Raw genomic sequence first — 20,191 nt, 5'->3', positions numbered from 1 at the left:
TGAAATAACTGTAACATACACTTGTATTGGGTGTAGGAAGCGTCTGGAAAGACTATCTAGGACTTTTTACACATTTTCTCCGACGGCGGAGTTGCCTCCCACTGTCGTCGCCGTCATTGGTCTTCTTGGCCAATCGCAGCTTCCGTGTTACAAGCGACGGCTTCCAGTTTCGAGCTCGACAACAACCTCCGCAAACCCCAGCAACAACCCACAGCACCCGCCCGCGCCGTCACTACGCCCACAATGGCCAGCGCAAAGCCATTGACAATGTTGGCACGCAGCCGCCCAGCCGCGATGTTGCTCCGGTCACCACACTTCGCGTCAGGACGCCTGCCCTCGCCCGCCACCGTCGCCTTCTTCTCTACGACTCTTTCCCGCGCCGCCACCCCAGCAGGACCGCCTCCGCCAGGCTTCCGGTTACCGCAGCCGAAGAAGTGGGACGAGGGAGAAAATGCATTGGACCAGGCGGGCAAGTACTTCTTGCTCATGGAGATGTTCCGGGGCATGTATGTGTCGCTGGAGCAGTTCTTCCGACCACCGTAAGAAGCCCTCAGAGTACAAGCGATTGGCTTGTTTCATGCAAAGAAAGCAAGACCTGACATTTGCAAAGATACACAATCTTCTACCCCTTCGAGAAGGGTCCAATCTCACCCCGCTTCCGAGGCGAACACGCTCTTCGGCGGTACCCCACGGGTGAGGAGCGCTGCATTGCTTGCAAGCTCTGCGAGGCCATTTGCCCTGCCCAAGCCATCACAATCGAAGCTGAAGAGCGCATGGACGGCAGCAGGAGGACCACACGCTACGACATTGACATGACAAAGTGCATCTACTGCGGTCTCTGCCAGGAGAGCTGCCCTGTCGATGCGATTGTTGAGGGTACGTCTGGCACAATAAACAGTCGAAAACACCTGCTAACCTTGCCCAGGACCCAATGCTGAGTATGCGACCGAGACACGAGAGGAGTTGCTGTACAACAAGGAGAAGTTGCTAGCGAACGGAGACAAGTGGGAGCCGGAGATTGCGGCGGCAGCTCGTGCGGACGCACCATACAGATGATGGGGGTTGTGAAGCGGAGCAACTGTATATACAGAGACAGTGGTTAAATGTCACAGACCAAGTCATATTTCTTTTGTAGATGCATCAGTAGTTGAGGTCGCGCTAATGTAGGCAACGTCTACTTGTGACTAATTCAATCTGCCGTTCAATTGCTACATACTGTATCTCACTAGAACCTATGACCAAACACCCAGCATAGCTCATTTTAGCTGAGACTACCAAGTCGAGCATATCTATTATCAAGTACCAGACCAGCAACTCTTCACACTATGATATGTATCCAGTCATTACTTCGCAAATAGACATGTCAATATTCAACGTCACATATACTCCTAACGCTCATACGATGCCAGCCATGATATGGTATCAAACGCCAAATGCCCTCCTAGCTAGTACACATGTCGCTGTCCTTTTGATATTTCGTCTTCTTCCCATTTTATTTGGACTTGAAGGTGCCTTCAAACCCAGGTCGCTTGACCTTCTTACCAGGCTTCTTAACCGCCTTCTTCTTGCCCTTTTGACCCTTGTCCTCTTTCCTCTTCCTGAGATTCTCCTCTCGCTTCTTCTGCTTGGCTGCCTTTCCTTGGTCGACATTGGTGAGTCTTTCCTTCCACTCCTGCTTGCTCTTATCCTTTTGCTTCTGTTGACGCTTGAGGCTCTTCTTGAGGAGGTTTACATCGTCAAAGACCTTCTCGCCTTGGGCACGTTTCTTGGCAGCTAGCCACAGGTCCTTTTCTTGGATGTCCTTGCGCTTGTCCTCGTCAAAGGAATTAATTCGAGCTTGCTTCTTCTGAGCGGCCTCGAGCGCCGTCTTCGCGTCTGACTTGCCCTTCTTCTTCCTGTTCTCTAAGAAGCCAGATAGATTGCTGTCGAGCTGTTGTCCATCCCATGCAATCTTGCCAAAGTTAAAATTGCGTTCAGTCTCGGGTGATCTGGCAGGGAATATTGAAGGTGAGCCCGAACCGCCTCGTATCCGTGCGAGCTGCTCTTCTGCTTGTTGCCGTGCCTCGTCCTCCTTTGCTTCCTGACGTTGAGCCTTCTTTGCCGCTTTTCGCTCGGCCTCCTTTTTCCGCCTCGTCTCAATCAGCTCCGCCCGGTTCCGCGCAGGCCGGCCGTCGGGGCCGTCGGCTTTCCGTGCTGCACGCATAGCTTCGAGCTTCGCATTTAGTCTGGCTCGGAAGTTTTCATGACTTTGCGGATCGATTGTGTAGGGCTTCTTCGCCTTCTTCGATGGTGCGTCTTCAGTGGATTGTGGCATTGATGACGTCGATGAGGCAGCAGACGCGACTGAGGCTGTAGAGGAATTGGAATTGGCAGTAGTGGAGGGAGCAGTAGACTGACCCTCTTCGACAAGACCACTGACGTCCAAAGCTTGTATGCGATCGTCTGGGTGTTCGGTGTCGTCCCCGTCGTCATCTTCGTCCTCTTCTTCGTCCTCGGACTGGGGCTCCTCAGTCTTGTCGGTGGCGGCAAGGCCTGTAAAGGCTGTCTTTTGCGCTTTCTTCGCCTCCAGCTTTTGCTTGTTCTTTGCCTGCTTCTCCTTCCTCTTCTCTCTCCGTTTCTCGGCTTTCAACTCGGCCTTGGCCTCCGCTTTCGATAGCGCACGGGTCTCAGCAGCCTCATCGTCTTCTTCGACTTCGGGCTCTACGGGTTGAGTCTTCTGCTTCTTTGCCTTGGTTTTGATTCCCTCCAGGGGCTTCTCCTTGGTGATGTCCATGTCGAGGTCGGAGGACTCGGCTTCGGATACCTCGACGTCGCCCTCTAATTCACGCTTTCGTTTAAGCGCATTTTCGTCCATGACGTCTTTGGCGCTCTTATGTGAGGCGGGATCTAGCTTTGCGCGCTTGGCAGCCTGGCGTTCCTCGAGGGTCTGCTTCTTCCCCTTCTTTTGCCATTGTGTCTGCGAACAGATATCAGCAAAGAGCGGGGCATGGGGGCGAAGACATGCATACGCTGGTGATACTCTCATCTTTTCCATAGTAGTCCTTGGCAGGTATCAAAGACATCAGGCCCTCAAATGCCCGGGCATGGCTCTTCAATCGCTCCTGCAGCTCTCAGTTAGCGGCGAGAGCGATGGGGCAGGCATCTTCCCGGTGCATACCTCCAGGTTGTCGCCCATGGTGTGTGATATTAGACACGGTACACGTCTCGTGATGGTGTATTGTAGCTTTCTAAACAAGACGCAGGGCACAGAGTCGGCGGGGCGTCTTCAAAGCTGTGTCGTGTGCGGGTCGCGAAAATCAAGGCCAAGATTTCGCAGAGCAGACTTTCAGGCGCTAGGACCCGTACTTTACGTGAACCAATAGATCCAGGCACCCACTTCTCCAGCCCAGCCACCGCCTGCCGTTCCAAGCTTAACGTGAAGGGGACTCGCATGCTCCAGGCTCCTCCTTCACACCCGCACCAGCCTTGTTTGTTGTAGCCACAGTGATAGGTCACGACGACGTCTTTGCTGTACACAATAGCTTGGTGGAGACGCGTATGCACAGCCACGCGCACACCCAACATCAGCATTGATTGCACGCATATATGCCAGGCACAGCCTGCGACAACCACTAACAACCGTTCCATAGTCTTCCCAGCAAAAACAAGCCACCATCTCATCTTTCTTCCATCGTATCCAGTGCTATCATTTCTCGTTCTAATGGCTGCGCCCATTATTGAAGCAAAGTCCCTCTCAACCCTTACGGCACTGGCATTCAACCCGCCAGCTTATCCAAGGAACCCAACCCATGTGAGACACGAGCCTCTAGTACTGTACATCGCCCGTGTTCCTGGCAGCAGAGGTACGGCTGTCAAAACACGCCTGTTTGTGATGACCCTAACAGGCCTTAGATGTGTTCCTATCGCCTATGAAGCCACGGGACAAGGTGGTGACTGCAGAAGACATAACAAGCTCGTTATACTACGTACATGTTGAACAACCGGAAGATGCCAATCTTGTTGACCGTCCTGCGTATTTGGACGATGATTTTCTAGAACAAGGCCAATCCACATCTTATCCGGCTTCTGCTCCGCCTGTTCAACGCAAAGCGGTACCGGGTGTTCCCGCTATAGCTGTTGCTCCCGCTCGTAAACCTGTACCTGGCGCTCTGGCGCCCATCAACAACTACTCAAGCAATCAGAATATAAAGGCAAACCAGTATGCACAATCATCAGGAGCAGTCCCGGATTTACCGCCACGACGTTCATACGACTCAACACAATACCGACAGGAAAACAAAAGACCAGAAGCTGTACCGCGCAGGCGATCCATGAATCCACCACGCGCTTGTCCAGCCCTTACCCTCATCCGACGAGACCCAGCTTCTGGCGCTCAGTGGAATGTCGCTCGTATTGAGGATCCGCCTGTCTTAGATATTTCCTCTACGACAATCGATGATCCCAGGATCAAGAAGAAAATAGGGGCGCCGATGTACATTGAGATCTTCAATCCTGGCTATTCCAAGTTTCTATACTCGGATACCGGCGATAGGCCTCCTCTACCCACCAGAAATACTGGTTTATCTGTGCGATCACACGAAGTAGGACAAGCTCAAATACCAGCATCGCAAATGAGCCACCGATTAGCAAGTGAAAACACGTTCCGTCGGCGCATATGGATGGAAGGGTCTCAGCACGGAGGCGGTAGCTTTGGACACAGAAAGAACACTTCCCACGATTACAATACCGGCCGCCCCAGCTCCAAGGGCAGCTACAATGGGGAAGCCGAAATGCGCCCTACCCCAACGCCTTCGTTCTTGACTCGCGAGGATCAGACTTACGGCAGTATTCAGGTATCGGACAGACAGACAAGTTTTCGTGGTTATGTGTTCTCCAGTCCGTGGGATGGTCGATGCGAGTTCATCACTGGCGTAGGTGGCGGATCGCTGAAGGTAATGCAACAAGTATCATGATGCTCATCTGCAGGCCAGGCTAACGAATCTTGCAGTGTCGACATATCGTTCCTGGGCTCCAAGGAGCACCGCCCACTGCTGCGACCGTAAGCGAGTTGAGATTTAACCTTCCAAGTAGCCCTAAAGGCTCTACTCCTACGGGTGAAGCAACTCTCAAACGCTCGTCAATCTTCCGACGAGGTCGACATAGTCGCAACAACTCATCTTTATCGATTGATCGAAACGATGGCGCTGGAAACGCCAGAAACCCCCTGGACCGGTACGACCTCTCCCTAGGCCAGGAGTTTGCGGGTGGTGGCTTGGGTGGCAAACAAGCAAAACTTGGCAAGATGATTTTGGAGGATGAAGGGTTGAAGATGATGGATCTGTTGGTCGCGGCAAACATGGCACTATGGTGGAGAGCGTACGAGAAAGCTAGTCGTGACTCAAGTTCCGCAAGTGACCGTGGGACTTTCTCATAGTTGATCCCATGGTACTTCAGATAGCGCGTGGTGCTCTGGGTTGTAATCATGCTCACTCCACGTTGATTGTCAATGGCGGCCCTGGCCCTGACCTATAAATTCTTTCACCCATCAACGCTCCACACGCAAGTCTTCCTTTCGCATTGCGAACATCTGCTACTGAGCACCCATATCACCTCTCTATATTTACACATCTTCTTCTCTACTTCCACATCCCTACTAATCTTTGCCCATTAGACAGGAAATGAATCGACCGGGTTTGTGTCTAAAACAAGTCGCCCCAGCTCATAGCGATCTCAGCGAACCCATCGGTACTCAAAGCCCGTCTCGGATTGTCTTGATGAGGAGTCACACATCTTCTAGTCATGATGATCGTCGTCAGACAAGTCCTTTAGAGGAGAAGAGTCGTGTCAAAGCTGGGGCAAAGGTCAAAATTGAAGGTAAGGTGCGTCCCTAAGTGCAGAGACACACCGTGTCGCGAGACAGGTTCACGCTTCGGACGTCCGGGAATGCTTCCTCCTAAATCTGTTGAGATGTAAATGACACCTAACAATTATCTAGCTACGATTTCGCAAGTTAACTTATCTCCGATACAGATCACTGTAGTGTTGGCTAGGCTATTGATCGTTGCGTTAACGTCGTCAATCGACTCTTTAACGACACCCCCCTGTCCATTAACAATCATGTAGAGTAATTAACCACTCGGCGGGTTGTAAAGAGAGCGCGAGGGAGGAAAATCGATTCTCCTAGCTTATGGTCTCGTTCCGACGTGGGAGCGAGCATGCCGCGAGCTCCGTAGTGCGAAGCAAGAGATCTCTCAATATGAGCCCGAGCTGGCAGGATACGCTAACGTGGCTTGGCATACATCAGCCGGCATTAGCGCGTTTTTCGCCCGCTGTATCCTATCGTAAACAATATGGCGCTATGCAAATCTCGTATATCTCTCAAAATAGGCGTGGCGGTTGTGCATGAGGGTGCTCTGGTCTGCTTTAGTTTTAGGTCGCGATTAGGTAGGCGAAGGCTGCGTGAACATGGTTTTTAGTATAATGCGCATCGATAGCATTTCGTTGTCCGCGTTAGAGCCGCTTGCTGGCGTTAGACAAATGCGTTACTTAAGATATTCGGGGTTGTTCTTGACGCTATCGTCGCTGTATTGCGTTCCGAGCCCTACGATAAGTTAGTTAGCGGCCTAGATTCCCTATGGCCAGTGTGTCCTTGCACGAGCCAGCACGCGCTGCACATACATCTTAACATCCTCTTATAGTAAACAACGGTCCGTAACTCGCGCTTTCTGCACTATTAGATCGCGTCCTTAGACAATAACTGCTTCTCTGTTTGCAGTACGGTGGCTGTCGCGCGATTATGCGTTGTCAGCCTTGTCCAGCTAGCCTCACGTCACAGCGCAGGCGGGCTGCGCCTCCTGTCCTAGGTGCTGGAGATGCAGCCTGCCCTAACAACGAGGAGGGCAGTCTTCCTCACCTTTAACTCCACAAACCGTTACTTAGCACTCGAAACCACCCTAACAGCTACGATCTCCACGCCCTACGCGAGCGAGCCACCGTGCGCCGTCGATTCCGTCAGCCTGCTTCGATGCTCCTACCACTCGCGCATACGGACACATACACAGCCAGATGCGGCTGCTATACACGATAGGCGATGGGGGACTTGGGTGGACTGAGGACTTGGTCGGAGACAAGATCCCCTCGTATGCGATCCTGTCGCACACCTGGGGCGGGCAGGAGGCAACCTTCAAGGACCTTCGGAACCATAGCAATATAGAGGAAGTAGATGCAAAAGTCAAGGAGGGTTATCGAAAGATATTCTTCTGCGCTCAGCAAGCTAAGCGCGATAGTCTAGACTACTTTTGGGTAGACACCTGCTGCATTGACAAGACGAACAGCCAAGAGCTTCAGGAAGCGATCAACTCTATGTTCCGCTGGTATCAAAACGCAAAGAAGTGTTACGTCTACCTTCCAGACGTCGAGTGCAACACTCCTAATGCGGAAAGTGAATCAAGCTGGAGGTGGAAGCCAACCTTCAGGAAGAGCAAGTAGTTCACTAGAGGCTAGACACTCCAGGAACTGCTTGCTCCTGCATCAGTGACGTTCTATTCAAAAGAGGGAGATCTGCTAGGGGATAAGCAGTCTCTAAAAGACACTATCCATGAGATCACAGGCATACCTATCGAGGCTTTGTCAGGGAAAGAAGTGTCCAACTTTAGCGTATCTGAGCGGTTTTCTTGGGCGTACAACCGCCAGACGACACGCCCAGAAGATAGAGCTTATTGCCTGCTAGGCATATTCGGCATTCATCTACCCCTGATCTATAGCGAGGGCAAAGAGAACGCGCTGAAGCGGCTAAGAAAAGAGATACGAGAGTCTTTCGAGCAAGTCGCGAGTATTCCTGCTGACAACTCCGATGCTCGCAGCCGAAACCAGGAGGAGAGGCTTAGCAAGATCTGCAGCTGGCTTTCGGCACCTGACCCGTCCACAAACTATCATAAAGCGTACAAGCAGCGGCAGGCTAAGACTGGGTTCTGGCTACTAGAAAGCGCAAAGTTCACAAAATGGAAGGAGAGCGCAGCGTCCCGGCTATGGCTGTACGGGATTCCAGGATGTGGAAAGACTATCCTGAGCTCCACTATCATCGAGCATCTACTGCACCACTGCCGTGATGACACTCGTATGGTAGCGGCGTACTTCTACTTTGACTTCAACGATGCACAGAAACAGGATCCAGAGCTTATGCTGCGCTCGCTGCTATGCCAGTCCCTCCAGCGTTCAGTCGTGATACCTAAGGGCGTTGACGCGTTGTTTTTATCTTGCGAGAACGGACTACGAAAGCCATCGTTGCATGCACTCCTCGACGTGATACGTCAGGTAGTGCAAGAGTTCGCGCACGTCTACATCATCCTTGATGCTCTTGATGAGTGTTCGCAGCGCTTAGAGCTGATGGACATACTTAAGACAGTGGCTGGGTGGCAGCTTAACAGCCTGCACCTGCTTATGACCAGCCGAAAAGAACGGGACATCGAAAGGTCTTTGGAGGGCTACATTAAGGAAGAGAGCGCCATCTGTCTTTAAAGGGACGTAGTAGATCAAGACATACAGCGATACGTTCAACAAAGGCTGCATAACGACAAGGGCTTAGCGAAATGGAACAAAGACGATGCTGTCCGGCAGGAAATCGAGGCTGCGCTCATGGGCGGAGCTCGCGGGATGTACGTGTTCTTACTCAGTTTTCCGCAGAGCTAAAGCTAACAATAGCATAGGTTTCGATGGGCTGTGTGTCAGCTGGACACACTAGGAAAGTGTTGCAATCGAGCAATGTTGCGGAAATCTCTTGCCACTCTACCGCGGACGCTAGACCAGACATACGACCGCATCCTCTCCGCGATAAGCGAGGAATATTCTGAGTATGCGATGCGCATCCTGCAGTGGCTGACGTTCTCTGAGCGACCGCTATCTGTCGAAGAGATCGCCGAAGTCGTCGCTATCGACGTGGCGCGCGACCCAGCGTTCGACCGTGATGAGGTGCTAGAAGACCCGCTAGAAGCGCTGGACATTTGCTCTAGTCTAGTCACTATCACGAAAAACGAAGCGGGCGGAAGATTAAGGCCTGCCCAACAGATCATCGCTCTAGCACACTACTCAGTGCAGGAGTATCTTGTGTCAGATAGGATCAAACAAGGGTCAGCAAAGCAGTACAGCATGCAAGAGGCTGAATGTCACAATGCGATAGCGAGAGGCTCTTTAGAGTACCTGATCCAGTTCCAGCAACCGCTATCGAGGGAGACTCTTAAGGCTTCCGCACTTGCAAGATACTCAGCAGAGTTCTGGAGCAGCCATCTTCGAAAGACAGGAGACAAAGTAGAACAAGCTAGTCAGCTAATTATGGGTTTAATGGCTAGGGAAGAGCCTGCATATCTCAACTGGATTCGGTTGCATGATCCAGACCGCACATGGGAGGGGCGAAATCTGGGAAAAAAGCTTGATTGCATACCTATGCCGCTTTACTACGTAGCATTGTTAGGCTTTAGTACAGTCACAAGACTGCTGCTCGACAAGGGTGCCGAGGTGAACGCGCAGGGTGGAGGCTACGGCAACGCACTGCAGGCAGCTTCAGCTGGAGGTTACGAGCAAGTAGTCAAGACACTGCTCAACGCGGGCGCCGAGGTGAACGCGCAGGGTGGGCGCCACGGCAACGCACTGCAGGCAGCTTCAGCTGAAGGCCACAAGCAGGTAGTTAAGACACTGCTCGACAAGGGCGCCGAGGTGAACGCACAAGGTGGACATTACGGCAACGCACTGCAGGCAGCTTCAAGGAAAGACCACGAGCAGGTAGTCAAGACGCTGCTCGACCAGGGCGCCGAGGTGAACGCACAAGGTGGATACTACGGCAACGCACTGCAGGCAGCTTCAGCTAGAGGCCACAAGCAGGTAGTTAAGACACTGCTCGACAAGGGCGCCGAGGTGAACGCACAAGGTGGACATTACGGCAACGCACTGCAGGCAGCTTCAAGGAAAGACCACGAGCAGGTAGTCAAGACGCTGCTCGACCAGGGCGCCGAGGTGAACGCGCAGGGTGGAGAGTACGGCAATGCACTATACGCAGCTTCATGGAGAGGCCACGAGCAGGTAGTCAAGACACTGCTCGACGCGGGCGCTAAGGTCAACGCGCAGGGTGGAGAGTACGGCAATGCACTATACGCAGCTTCATGGGGAGGCCACGAGCAGGTAGTCAAGATGCTACTTAACAAGGGCGCTGAAGTTGACGGGCAGGGTAGATACTACGGCAATGCACTGCAGGCAGCTTCACACAGAGGCCACGAGCAGATAGTCCAGATGCTGCTCAACGCGGGCGCCGAGGTGAACGCGCAGGGTGGAGGCTACGGCAACGCACTGCAGGCAGCTTCAGCTGAAGGCCACGAGCAGGTAGTCAAGATGCTGCTCGACGCGGGCGCCGAGGTCAACGCGCAGGGTGGACAGTACGGCAACGCACTGCAGGCAGCTTTAGCTGAAGGCCACGAGCAGGTAGTCAAGATGCTGCTCGACGCGGGCGCCGAGGTCAACGCGCAGGGTGGACAGTACGGCAACGCACTGCAGGCAGCTTTAGCTGGAGGTTACGAACAGGTAGTCAAGACGCTGCTTGATGCGGGTGCTCATCAACATTAGGAAGGCAACACTGTATCAGGGTCCGAATAGCATCGCTCAGGCCCTAAGCAAGTATTTTTAGGTGCATAGTAAGCATCTTTTAGTTAACGCATAAAAGGACACGGGGCACAGTTCTCTATATGCAGCGTAAGATACTCTTAGAAAGCTATTAGCATGCGCTACATCTATTTTACGGCTAATACAAAGAAGGCATAGCGTTTTATTAATTACATTAAATTACTAGTAGCTAGTGAGTGCGCCAACGTAGGCTAAGCTTAGCTGGCAGGTCCCGCTGGGTTGTGTCTCGCTGTAGGGTTTCCCTCTCTCTCTCTTCGGGGCTTTCGGCGAGCTCACTACTACGTTTAAGTGACCTTTAAAGTCGAGGAACATAGTCTTCGTTAACTGCTCTTCCTCCTAAGGTCTCCGACGTTTGATGAAATTGTCTAGATCGCGAGTAGACAGGGGGTTATCGATGGGGAATTGTCCGACGGTGTCGGCGAAACGATCGACAGCACGACCAACACTTCAGAGATCCTTATCGGACCCTGTTAGTCTAAACAAGAATCAATTAATTAACACCGTATATAAAGATCAGCTCTATAACTTCTCCTAATAGAGGCGCCGAAACTCCGAACCACCAACCTGTCTCGGGACATAGTGTCTCTCCACCTAGGGACGCACCTTACCGTGTCTGTACCCTGCAATCTCTACTGAATGAACGACTGAATCTTAGACAGAACACAGCTCATCACAGGGGCTGGGTGAGGACGAGGGGTGTACAAAGGGTTCGTCGCCCGAGCTCTTACCCACGAGGAGGACACGTCATCCAAAAGCCAGTCCCAGTTTACTCCCAAGGCGCGATCAAATCATCCTCTCCAACACGTCCGACTGTGAAGCTTTCTCCAACGTTGCAAATCGCTCTAACACCCATCTATGTGACATCCATACCCTGGAAATTCATCTAGAAACAAGCAAACTGGACGACTTTGCGGATTACTGACTCGCTGTGGCTCTAACAGAACTTCATCCATGCTCAGATGGCACAAATCTCCACAATATTCAAACTGTCAAGCTGGTTGTAAAGGGTAACTTACTCTTCACGCGGTACAGCTACCATTTGAGTTCCCCCGCGATGTCTGGTGTAGTTGGCAAGCGACTTGACAAGTTGATCACTGGCAATTTGACACGGAAAGAGAAGGGACAACTGCCATACATGATCAACAGCACGGAAAAGGGGTCCTCAAAGGCGCTGCTAGGCATCCGCGGAGTTGAACAGGTTCTCATCGAAGGTAGAGGCCACCTGGAAGCGGGCTTTGCAGCAACCATCAGAGCAACCTTGACTCAGCCTCCCGGTACTGATGTTTTTGAGACTGAGAGCCAAGACTCCCTCTTCTCCACACCCCGGATGAATCATACAGGGAGAATCCCGTCGACAGGCTACGGTCCAAAGGCCCACCTTCCTTATCCCACTACTCCAGGAACTATAGAGTACGACTATTCGCACCTCCTCGATGACTACCGGTACCTTGTAGATGGAAAGGTTGAAATAGCAGGACATTTTAGCGGTCAATCCGACTTTTATGCTAAAAATGCAGCTGTCTTTCGAGCTGGACAAGATGGCGTTGCACGCAGGGATGTTCCAAAAATTGAAGTCGGTCCCCTCACGAGGAATCGTCCACGGAGACGTAGGGTTGCTTTTGATTGGCGGCACATTGAAAACCTAGAAGAGGAAGGGGGACAAGATGACATTCTTGCGATGGAAGATGTGGTGCGGATTAAGGTCATGAAGTCTTATCCTGAAGATTACGAGTTAGACAATATGGACAGCTGCTTACTGCCTGTGCTCTTAACATCAAAGGAGGGCACTGTGGAGATGGGGTGGAAGGTGTAAAGGGGCATCGGAGGTTAGCAAAGGCAGTAATGAGATGCTTCATTTATGTTGAAGAGCAGGCAGTACAGCAATATTCTCCCATCGAAGGAGACATCACAATGGAGATAGTCGACGAAAGCATATACGGTCTTTTGTAACCAGTTGTTCTGAGACATGATGACCGCGAGCGATTGACACAGCCCGATATAATGACTATTTGCCAAAACGCGTCGTATGCAGAAACTCTGTCGTTGTATCGCCAGATGTTTCTTGTGGACATGTCTTCAAAGCAGCACAAGTTTAGCACATGCAGGAACTGTCAGAAACAATAATTGAGCACACCCTCAATTGCCGCAGTGACCAAAGAGAACGAGATGTCCCAAAGCACTGGGACCTGCCATGCGCTCGAAAGCCCCACTAACAAAGCGGAAATGTATTCGAGACCGGGTCATCAGGCCTACGAGCTATCCGTTTTCAACAAAGAGCCGGATTGCGCAGCCCGCGTGAGATCGCTACATCATGACGGGGCTAGGTCATGAGAACAAAGGTGAACACCAACCCCCATCTTTTGTCAACTTCTCCGTAACGCATCGCCGATGTCTGCACAAAGGAATGGCGTTTTGAAGGTGCGGCGACTGCTGATCATTGACATTTTTCTAGAAATAGGTAGGTCAGCTGTTTCAGGCCTGGGTTAGTATCTCAGTCCTTCAGTTCTTGTTACCCTGTTGTTTCCTTACGATATTCGCTACGCAATCTGCTATTTTGATGCACTGCAAAGCTGGATTTTGCGAACAACTGCATACTGCCAACAGATTCAGTTTCCTCAACATAAACTGCTCGAAGTTGTAAGCACGCTTGTACAGACATGTCAAACCGATCGTCACGAAGTCCTCTCAGGATTTCCCCAGCGCCTTTCACACCCTCGCTGCTTTCAATTCCTCCATCGCCATTCTCTCCACGCACACCTCTTACAGCGAATCTCCCGTCCCGGTACCAATCCCGACAGAATGACTCTGCAATCTACCCACAGCCTGCGATCAACGCACCACCAAGCCCCTTATCCTGGGTATGGTCCTGCCACCAATGCCACCGCAACTACCGTCTGGGCGTAACACGACGCTGTCTCGACGACGGCCACGAGTTCTGCAGCGGCACCACCACAATCAAGAACTGGCGAAAGTCGACGAACCCACGACGCGCAAAGAAGCATCGAGCCTGCGGCAGCGAATTCGACTATTCGGGCTGGAAAACGTGGGGGCGATGGCGAAGAGGCGGAACAAAGAATACCACTCTAAACCAGTTCAATAACGACCCCGTAGTCGTCTCGCAAACACCCAGCCAGGGAAAGAAAGACTGCTGGAACACATGCGAGTACCCGTCTGAATGCCGGTGGGGCAAGAAATACGGTGTCCACACGCCTGTAGAGACTACTTTCCCTACCTTGCAAGTCAGTAACAGCATGTCTACGCTTACTGCTCCCGTGACCAATACAATGTTTGAAGGCATCCTCAAGCCCGAGAACTGCAAGAGCCTTAAGAGGTCGATGGAGCATGAAAAGGCTACTTTCTGGGGCGCGCTACTTGCGAGCGCTGAGCGCAGGAAGAGTGTGGATTCCGGAATGCATGCTTCGTCGCCTCTTTCAACCGTTGTGGAGGAAGCGGAGGGCGATGAGCAACAAGGAGGCGAGCTGATGGGGCTGAATAGGGATGCTGATGGCGATGTTATCATGGAAAATGCTGATTCTGCTGTACTGGAGAAGCCTGTTGCTCCTTCTTCTTCTTTGTCAAAAATGTCGGATATCAAATCGCCGGTTAATTCGCTCATGGGGTTGATTAGCAAGAGGAGGTATCGTCGGGAAAGAGTACCCGCGTGTTCAGAGTCGCAAGGTAATAAAGACCAGGCATATACGGTGCTGGTGGTTGCTACACCACCGCCACCGGTTGCGGTGAAGAACGAGGAAAAAGTAGGATGGATGGTTCCGCAGGTATTGCTGGAGGAGCTGGAGCCGCTGAGTAGGGTGAGGAGTAGGAGGAGATGAGGTAGTCGCCGGTGTTCTCATGTTTACCTATTTTGTATAAAGACTTCTTCACTCATTTAGTAGAAACATCTGCTGGCGGATGTATTGCGACAATAAAACATGCTGTAATCATACTCGCGCTGTGCTTGAGCAGGAATCGTTACATGTAAGTTCGATGTTGACCAACCAACTCCAGACAAGAACAATGCGGCTAAAAGTGGACTTCCGCCCGCAGGGGTCCGCCCTGCGCACGGACCGGCTACCCTTTCCATGGGGGTTTGGTCGGTCCTGAACGGCTTGCTGGGCTGTGCGACACTTCTGTCTTGTAGACGGAACTTTCCAAGGTCTTTCTATTAGCGCGCCGAGCCTATCCTCACGAAAGGCACATTGCAAACATGGTGCTCTCGTTCATCTTGATCCAGAACAGGCAGTATGTTTTGTTTGGAGCGATTGAGCAGGGAAAGTAGGGGCTGACTTGTTGGCAGAGGCAAGACGCGGTTGGCAAAGTGGTATGCGCCGTATAGTGTGAGTTTAGTATTGCAGACTTATGCTATGAGAAGAGTGGTTTGCTAATTTGCTGTGGCAGGATGAGGAGAAGGTCAAGTTGAAGGGCGAGGTATGCGACAACTTTCAGTCTCGAATCTCCGCGACGAACCCGCCCCAATTGTCGATACGCGTACTGGCGAGAGAACTACGTTGACGAGAGAGTACAAAAGGTTCATCGCCTCATTGCGCCACGCGACCAGAAGCACCAGTCCAACTTCGTCGAATTCCGAAACATGTCTAAGATCGTATACCGCCGATACGCTGGCCTCTTCTTTTGCGCATGCGTCGATACAAATGATAATGAGTTGGCGTACTTGGAGGCGATACATTTCTTTGTAGAGGTGTTGGACGCGTTCTTTGGTAATGTCTGTGAGCTGGATTTGGTCTTCAACTTCTACAAGGTACGTTGCGACACGGGTCGGGATGAATAGGCTTCGATTGGGAATCAAAGGGCAAAGACCGATGGCTAATGTTCACAGGTGTACGCTATCCTCGACGAAGTGTTCCTAGCGGGCGAGATCGAAGAGACAAGTAAACAGGTGGTCTTGACACGGCTGGCGCATCTTGATAAACTAGAATGAGCGCCATGGAAATATGGTGGGTATACTTGTGCGCGTGGCCGCGGGTTGAGATTATCACACATGCAGCTAGGGTCAGCGCTCCACGATGGAAAGAGAAGATGGGAACATGGAAACTGGACTTGGGGTGTGCACACGGCGATATACAGATATGACGTATATTACGCAGTGAAGGGAGCGTATAGAACCCCTACAGGGCGCTTCTAGAAGACATGGCTCAAACGTGGGTATCTGCACAGCATTGAGGTGCACGTGAAATAACATGTGCGTTGCGCCAACTATACTGCCCCCACCGCAATATCCCCCGTCTTTACTGCGATTGGTGACACGCGATCCAAAGGACCCTGTCTCGTTCTTGCATGTGTAGGCATGGTGCACGGACGCACTCTTTTGGAAAGTCGATGGTCATGGAGCAGCCAGATCATCAATCCTGCTTCTTCGAAATCTGTCCCTTTGGCCTGGCTTAAATTCGACCCAGCATGCTCGTCGTGTGATATGAACATCTCCAATATTACTCCGCGCCCGGCTCTTCCTTGGCCACACGCTTGACACCCACCGTCGGTACTCATCTCGTCTGTTGTCAACTTCAAGCCAGCATCCCCGCGCCGCGACCATGTCCGACTTCGCTGCGTACCACGCCATGGGCACAGGCTCTCCAAATCCGAATGATCCGAATAGACAGCGCCCGCCAGTTGCCGCGAGTCCTGCTGGCTACTACCAGGCTGGAAGCCCTGCAATGGCTCCACCTCCGGGCCAGTATGCGGGCACACCAGCGCAGTATGGGACGCCAGTCCAGCAGCATGAAGGGTACTTTCCACAGCAGGGGGCACCACAAGCGCACCCCCAATATCAGGGCGATCAGGACATGAACAATCTGACAGGACAGATGGGCGCGGTCGGGCTGGGTGTCGATCAGGCGGCGCAACCAAAGCACAAGAAGAAGAACAGGCATGCATATCACAACATTGAAGGTCCTGGAGGCAGTCAGCAAGCCTTCAATGGCGCGCCTCAGAATGGTATACCGTCGCAATTTATGAATCAGAACTCGCCGCAGCCGGGAGGAGCGCAATGGATGGAGCCTCAAATCACCCCCGCCATGAGCCAATTCCCTGCACCAGTGAATCCGCTGTTCAGCCCAGGAGCGCAAGCTTCGCCCATGCAATACGCAGCAAGAACACCGGCGGCGCCTCATCAGCCAGGAGGTGCCGCCGTAGGCTCAGCCCAAGGACGTGTTGATCCCGAGCAGATACCCAGTGTGCCCAAATCGCGAGATGCGCCAGCGAGATACTACCTCGAGCATGTGTACCCGACCATGGAGCACCACCTACCACCTCCCGCCACCGTTCCGTTCGTTGCCTTTGACCAAGGCAATTCCTCACCTAAATTCGCACGCTTAACACTCAACAACATTCCGCTCACCGCACAAGCTCTCGCTGCAACTTCCCTACCCCTTGGAATGGTTCTACAACCGCTGGCTACTCAGCAGGAAGGTGAACAGGCCATACCGGTACTAGACTTTGGCGAGATTGGGCCACCCAGGTGTGCAAGATGTAGAGCGTACATCAATCCATTCATGCAGTTCAAGGCTGGCGGAAACAAGGTCGTATGCAACCTTTGTACATATCCCAACGACGTTCCCGGAGAATACTTTGCGCCTACAGATCAGTCTGGTGTAAGAACAGACAGATTGCAACGACCGGAGCTTACACTTGGCACGGTTGACTTCTTGGTACCGAAGGAATACTGGTCCAAGGAGCCTGTTGGGCTACGTTGGCTATTCTTGGTTGATGTCACGGCCGAGGCTGTCAATCGTGGCTTTCTCCATGGCTTCTGCGAAGGTATAATGAGCGCATTGTACGGCGATTCGAAAAGCGAGACCGATGAGACCGAACCCACATGTCGGATACCAAAAGGTGCCAAGATTGGCATTGTGACTTTCGACAAAGAAATGCATTTCTACAACCTCAATCCCAATTTGACAAGCGCTCAGATGCTGGTCATGTCCGATCTTGAGGATCCTTTCTTGCCATTCAGCGAAGGCTTGTTCGTTGACCCTGTGGAATCCAAGACAGTCATCACATCCCTCCTCACGCAACTACCAAATATGTTCTCTGAAGTCAAGAATCCTGAGCCGGCCCTACTTCCTACCCTGAACTCTGCGGTGGCAGCTTTGTCAGCCACAGGCGGAAAAATAGTATGTTCGTTGGCTGCGCTTCCCACCTGGGGTCCTGGAAGATTGATGCTTCGTGACGACGGTAATATGCACAACACCGACGCTGAGAGGAAGCTTCTCCAGACCGAACATCCAGGGTTTAAAAAGATTGCCGAGAAGATGGTACAAAATGGCATTGGTGTGGACTTTTTTCTGGCAGCACCGAGCGGCGGCTACCTTGATATTGCAACTATCGGTATGGTATTTCCCTGGATGATCATGGTTCTTGCTAATTTCCACCAGGTCATGTTTCTGCCATAACAGGTGGAGAAGTCTTCTACTACCCAAACTTCCACTCACCCAGGGACTTACTCAAGCTGTCCAAGGAGATCCAGCATACAGTCACACGAGAAACCGGTTATCAAGCGCTGATGAAGGTTCGATGCTCAAACGGTCTGCAGGTCTCCGGTTACCACGGGAACTTTTACCACCACACTTTCGGTGCCGACTTGGAGTTTGGAGTCATCGATGCTGACAAGGCCATTGGTGTCATGTTCAGTTACGATGGCAAACTAGACCCTAAGCTTGATGCTCACTTCCAAAGTGCACTTCTCTACACGACTGCCGGCGGCGAGCGACGAGTACGATGCACCAATATTGTGGCTAGCGTGAGCGCAAATACTGGTGAATGCATGAAGTTTGTCGACCAGGATGCCGTAGTGAACATCATCGCCAAGGAAGCTGCTGCGCGTATGACGGAGAAGAGTCTCAAAGACATCAGAGGAGCTTTGACCGAGAAGACTGTAGATATCCTTGCTGGCTACAGAAAGAACTTTACCGGCAACAACCCTCCTGGTCAACTCGTGCTACCGGAGAACCTCAAGGAGTTCGGCATGTATATTCTCGGGCTGATCAAGTCGAGAGCCTTCAAGGGCGGCAAGGAACCTACGGATAGGAGAGTTCATGATATGCGGATGATTAAATCGATGGGTCCGTTGGAACTGTCGCTATACCTTTACCCACGGATTATCGCGATCCACAATCTTGACCCGACAGATGGTTTTGCCAACGAGAAAGGACATCTGGTAATGCCCGAAGGCATACGAGCGTCTTTCTCCAAGGTAGAAGAAGGCGGTGCATATATTGTGGATAACGGACAAGTATGCTTGCTATGGCTGCACGCACAGGTCTCGCCCAACCTACTCGAAGACCTTTTCGGCGAAGGCAACAACAGTCTAAAAGCGCTCGACCCCTTCCAATCCACCTTGCCCATCCTCGAGACCCACCTCAATGCACAAGTGCGGAACATTTTGCAATACCTAGAGACGACCAGAGCGTCCAAGGCTCTGACCATTCAACTTGCCCGACAAGGCCTGGACGGTGCCGAATACGAATTCGCCAGGCTGCTGTATGAAGACCGGAACAACGAGGCCCAAAGCTATGTAGACTGGCTTGTGCATGTACACAGACATATACAACTAGAGGTACTCTAGCCCGACCGCTTCATTGGTAGTAGTTCATGCTGATACCTGCGCAGCTTGCCGGTCAACGAAAGAAAGAAGACTCGGGTGACGGTGTGGGATCAACGTTTGTGGGTCTGCGAACACCGTACTGGGGCTAAAAAGCTGTATGGTACTCTTGTTCAAGTGTGGGTATTGCATAGCGAAGGGGCATGAGTATATGTTTGTAGTTAGTTAGGGTGGGGGTGTCGGCCGAAGTTCTCCTGCTAGGATTGATGCCCCGCCCTTTCCCCGGTTTCAACGGCCGCGGGCGTTAGCAATAATCAGAGCTTAATTGGCAATGTTTAGGATTGTGGCAGCATAGAGACTGATTTTAGAGCCATGGTGCAATGCCAGAGTGGCTCCTTCTCTCCCGATGCCACGGGTCTGGGATGTGCTTCCGCTGTTGTTCGACCGAGCTTCGGAATGGCATCTGTCATCTAGAACTACGCACCGCTATTGTTGACTGTCCTTGATTACTACACTGCATCTATTCCCTAAACTCTCCACTGCACTTCCAGTACGGATATGCGTTATCACCTGTCGGCCCGCGTGCGATGCAGCGACTCCACGTCAACCGCGCGATAAGGACATACCGGCACGTCGTTGGCGCGAGTCATCGGAAGCGGCTTCGGGAAGCTATCGTGCATCGCACATCTAGGAACGCCGTTTACGTACTTGCACAGCTCCACAAGACAGACCATGATAGCCGACCAGTAAGGATAAAGGGTCGACTGCTTATCTGCGTAATGGCATATTTTGGAATGCCCACGCCAGGCTGTACGGACACCGACGGATCTTAATCCCAGCCAAGAAAACATCAACTGAGCTAGAGGTTGATATCAATATTGAGTAAAGCAGATGATTAGGTATTTCGACTAGTTATCATGACTCGGCATACATATTCTAGCGGTGCATGTATAAAGGCTTTACCATATCCTGTGAAAGCCGAGGACTGTGTCA

General features: G+C 52.0%; 11 protein-coding genes across 11 annotated transcripts; 9 read left to right on the top strand and 2 right to left on the bottom strand.

Annotated features, from left to right (window-relative positions):
• Positions 1-243: 243 nt before the first annotated feature.
• On the top strand, positions 244-1,056 carry PtrM4_022590 (NuoI, Formate hydrogenlyase subunit 6-NADH:ubiquinone oxidoreductase subunit (chain I); the record flags this gene model as incomplete). Its single annotated transcript, XM_001932050.2, has 3 exons — positions 244-539; positions 611-876; positions 926-1,056. The coding sequence occupies 3 exons, from the start codon at positions 244-246 to the stop codon at positions 1,054-1,056; spliced, it is 693 nt and encodes a 230-aa protein (XP_001932085.1).
• A 436-nt stretch (positions 1,057-1,492) lies between these two features.
• PtrM4_022580 (uncharacterized protein) lies at positions 1,493-2,314 on the bottom strand (the record flags this gene model as incomplete). The annotated part of the gene is made up of 1 exon (XM_001932049.2): positions 1,493-2,314. One exon carries the CDS (start codon positions 2,312-2,314, stop codon positions 1,493-1,495), a length of 822 nt encoding a protein of 273 aa, XP_001932084.2.
• A 1,386-nt stretch (positions 2,315-3,700) lies between these two features.
• On the top strand, positions 3,701-5,370 carry PtrM4_022570 (uncharacterized protein; the record flags this gene model as incomplete). The annotated part of the gene is made up of 4 exons (XM_066103528.1): positions 3,701-3,842; positions 3,892-4,931; positions 4,988-5,319; positions 5,367-5,370. 4 exons carry the CDS (start codon positions 3,701-3,703, stop codon positions 5,368-5,370), a joined length of 1,518 nt encoding a protein of 505 aa, XP_065965730.1.
• Positions 5,371-5,966: 596 nt separating this feature from the next.
• On the bottom strand, positions 5,967-6,098 carry PtrM4_022560 (uncharacterized protein; the record flags this gene model as incomplete). The annotated part of the gene is made up of 1 exon (XM_066103527.1): positions 5,967-6,098. The coding sequence occupies one exon, from the start codon at positions 6,096-6,098 to the stop codon at positions 5,967-5,969; it is 132 nt and encodes a 43-aa protein (XP_065965729.1).
• A 946-nt stretch (positions 6,099-7,044) lies between these two features.
• Positions 7,045-7,467, top strand: PtrM4_022550 (vegetative incompatibility protein HET-E-1; the record flags this gene model as incomplete). The annotated part of the gene is made up of 1 exon (XM_066103526.1): positions 7,045-7,467. The coding sequence occupies one exon, from the start codon at positions 7,045-7,047 to the stop codon at positions 7,465-7,467; it is 423 nt and encodes a 140-aa protein (XP_065965728.1).
• A 630-nt stretch (positions 7,468-8,097) lies between these two features.
• Positions 8,098-8,496, top strand: PtrM4_022540 (uncharacterized protein; the record flags this gene model as incomplete). Its single annotated transcript, XM_066103525.1, has 1 exon — positions 8,098-8,496. One exon carries the CDS (start codon positions 8,098-8,100, stop codon positions 8,494-8,496), a length of 399 nt encoding a protein of 132 aa, XP_065965727.1.
• A 117-nt stretch (positions 8,497-8,613) lies between these two features.
• Positions 8,614-10,587, top strand: PtrM4_022530 (Ank-2 multi-domain protein; the record flags this gene model as incomplete). Its single annotated transcript, XM_066103524.1, has 2 exons — positions 8,614-8,633; positions 8,685-10,587. The coding sequence occupies 2 exons, from the start codon at positions 8,614-8,616 to the stop codon at positions 10,585-10,587; spliced, it is 1,923 nt and encodes a 640-aa protein (XP_065965726.1).
• A 1,111-nt stretch (positions 10,588-11,698) lies between these two features.
• PtrM4_022520 (uncharacterized protein) lies at positions 11,699-12,457 on the top strand (the record flags this gene model as incomplete). The annotated part of the gene is made up of 1 exon (XM_001932047.1): positions 11,699-12,457. One exon carries the CDS (start codon positions 11,699-11,701, stop codon positions 12,455-12,457), a length of 759 nt encoding a protein of 252 aa, XP_001932082.1.
• An 844-nt stretch (positions 12,458-13,301) lies between these two features.
• Positions 13,302-14,474, top strand: PtrM4_022510 (uncharacterized protein; the record flags this gene model as incomplete). The annotated part of the gene is made up of 1 exon (XM_001932046.1): positions 13,302-14,474. The coding sequence occupies one exon, from the start codon at positions 13,302-13,304 to the stop codon at positions 14,472-14,474; it is 1,173 nt and encodes a 390-aa protein (XP_001932081.1).
• A 374-nt stretch (positions 14,475-14,848) lies between these two features.
• PtrM4_022500 (APS2, Clathrin adaptor complex, small subunit) lies at positions 14,849-15,580 on the top strand (the record flags this gene model as incomplete). Its single annotated transcript, XM_066103523.1, has 5 exons — positions 14,849-14,883; positions 14,939-14,978; positions 15,040-15,069; positions 15,143-15,400; positions 15,479-15,580. 5 exons carry the CDS (start codon positions 14,849-14,851, stop codon positions 15,578-15,580), a joined length of 465 nt encoding a protein of 154 aa, XP_065965725.1.
• Positions 15,581-16,190: 610 nt separating this feature from the next.
• Positions 16,191-19,350, top strand: PtrM4_022490 (Vesicle coat complex COPII, subunit SEC24-subunit SFB2-subunit SFB3; the record flags this gene model as incomplete). Its single annotated transcript, XM_001932044.1, has 3 exons — positions 16,191-17,985; positions 18,033-19,213; positions 19,267-19,350. 3 exons carry the CDS (start codon positions 16,191-16,193, stop codon positions 19,348-19,350), a joined length of 3,060 nt encoding a protein of 1,019 aa, XP_001932079.1.
• Positions 19,351-20,191: the final 841 nt, after the last annotated feature.

This window comes from Pyrenophora tritici-repentis, chromosome 1 (genome assembly GCF_003171515.1).
Source record: "Pyrenophora tritici-repentis strain M4 chromosome 1, whole genome shotgun sequence".
NCBI lineage: Eukaryota > Fungi > Ascomycota > Dothideomycetes > Pleosporales > Pleosporaceae > Pyrenophora > Pyrenophora tritici-repentis.
The sequence above is the reverse complement of the archived record's forward strand: the minus strand, read 5'-3'. Positions and strand labels throughout refer to the sequence as shown.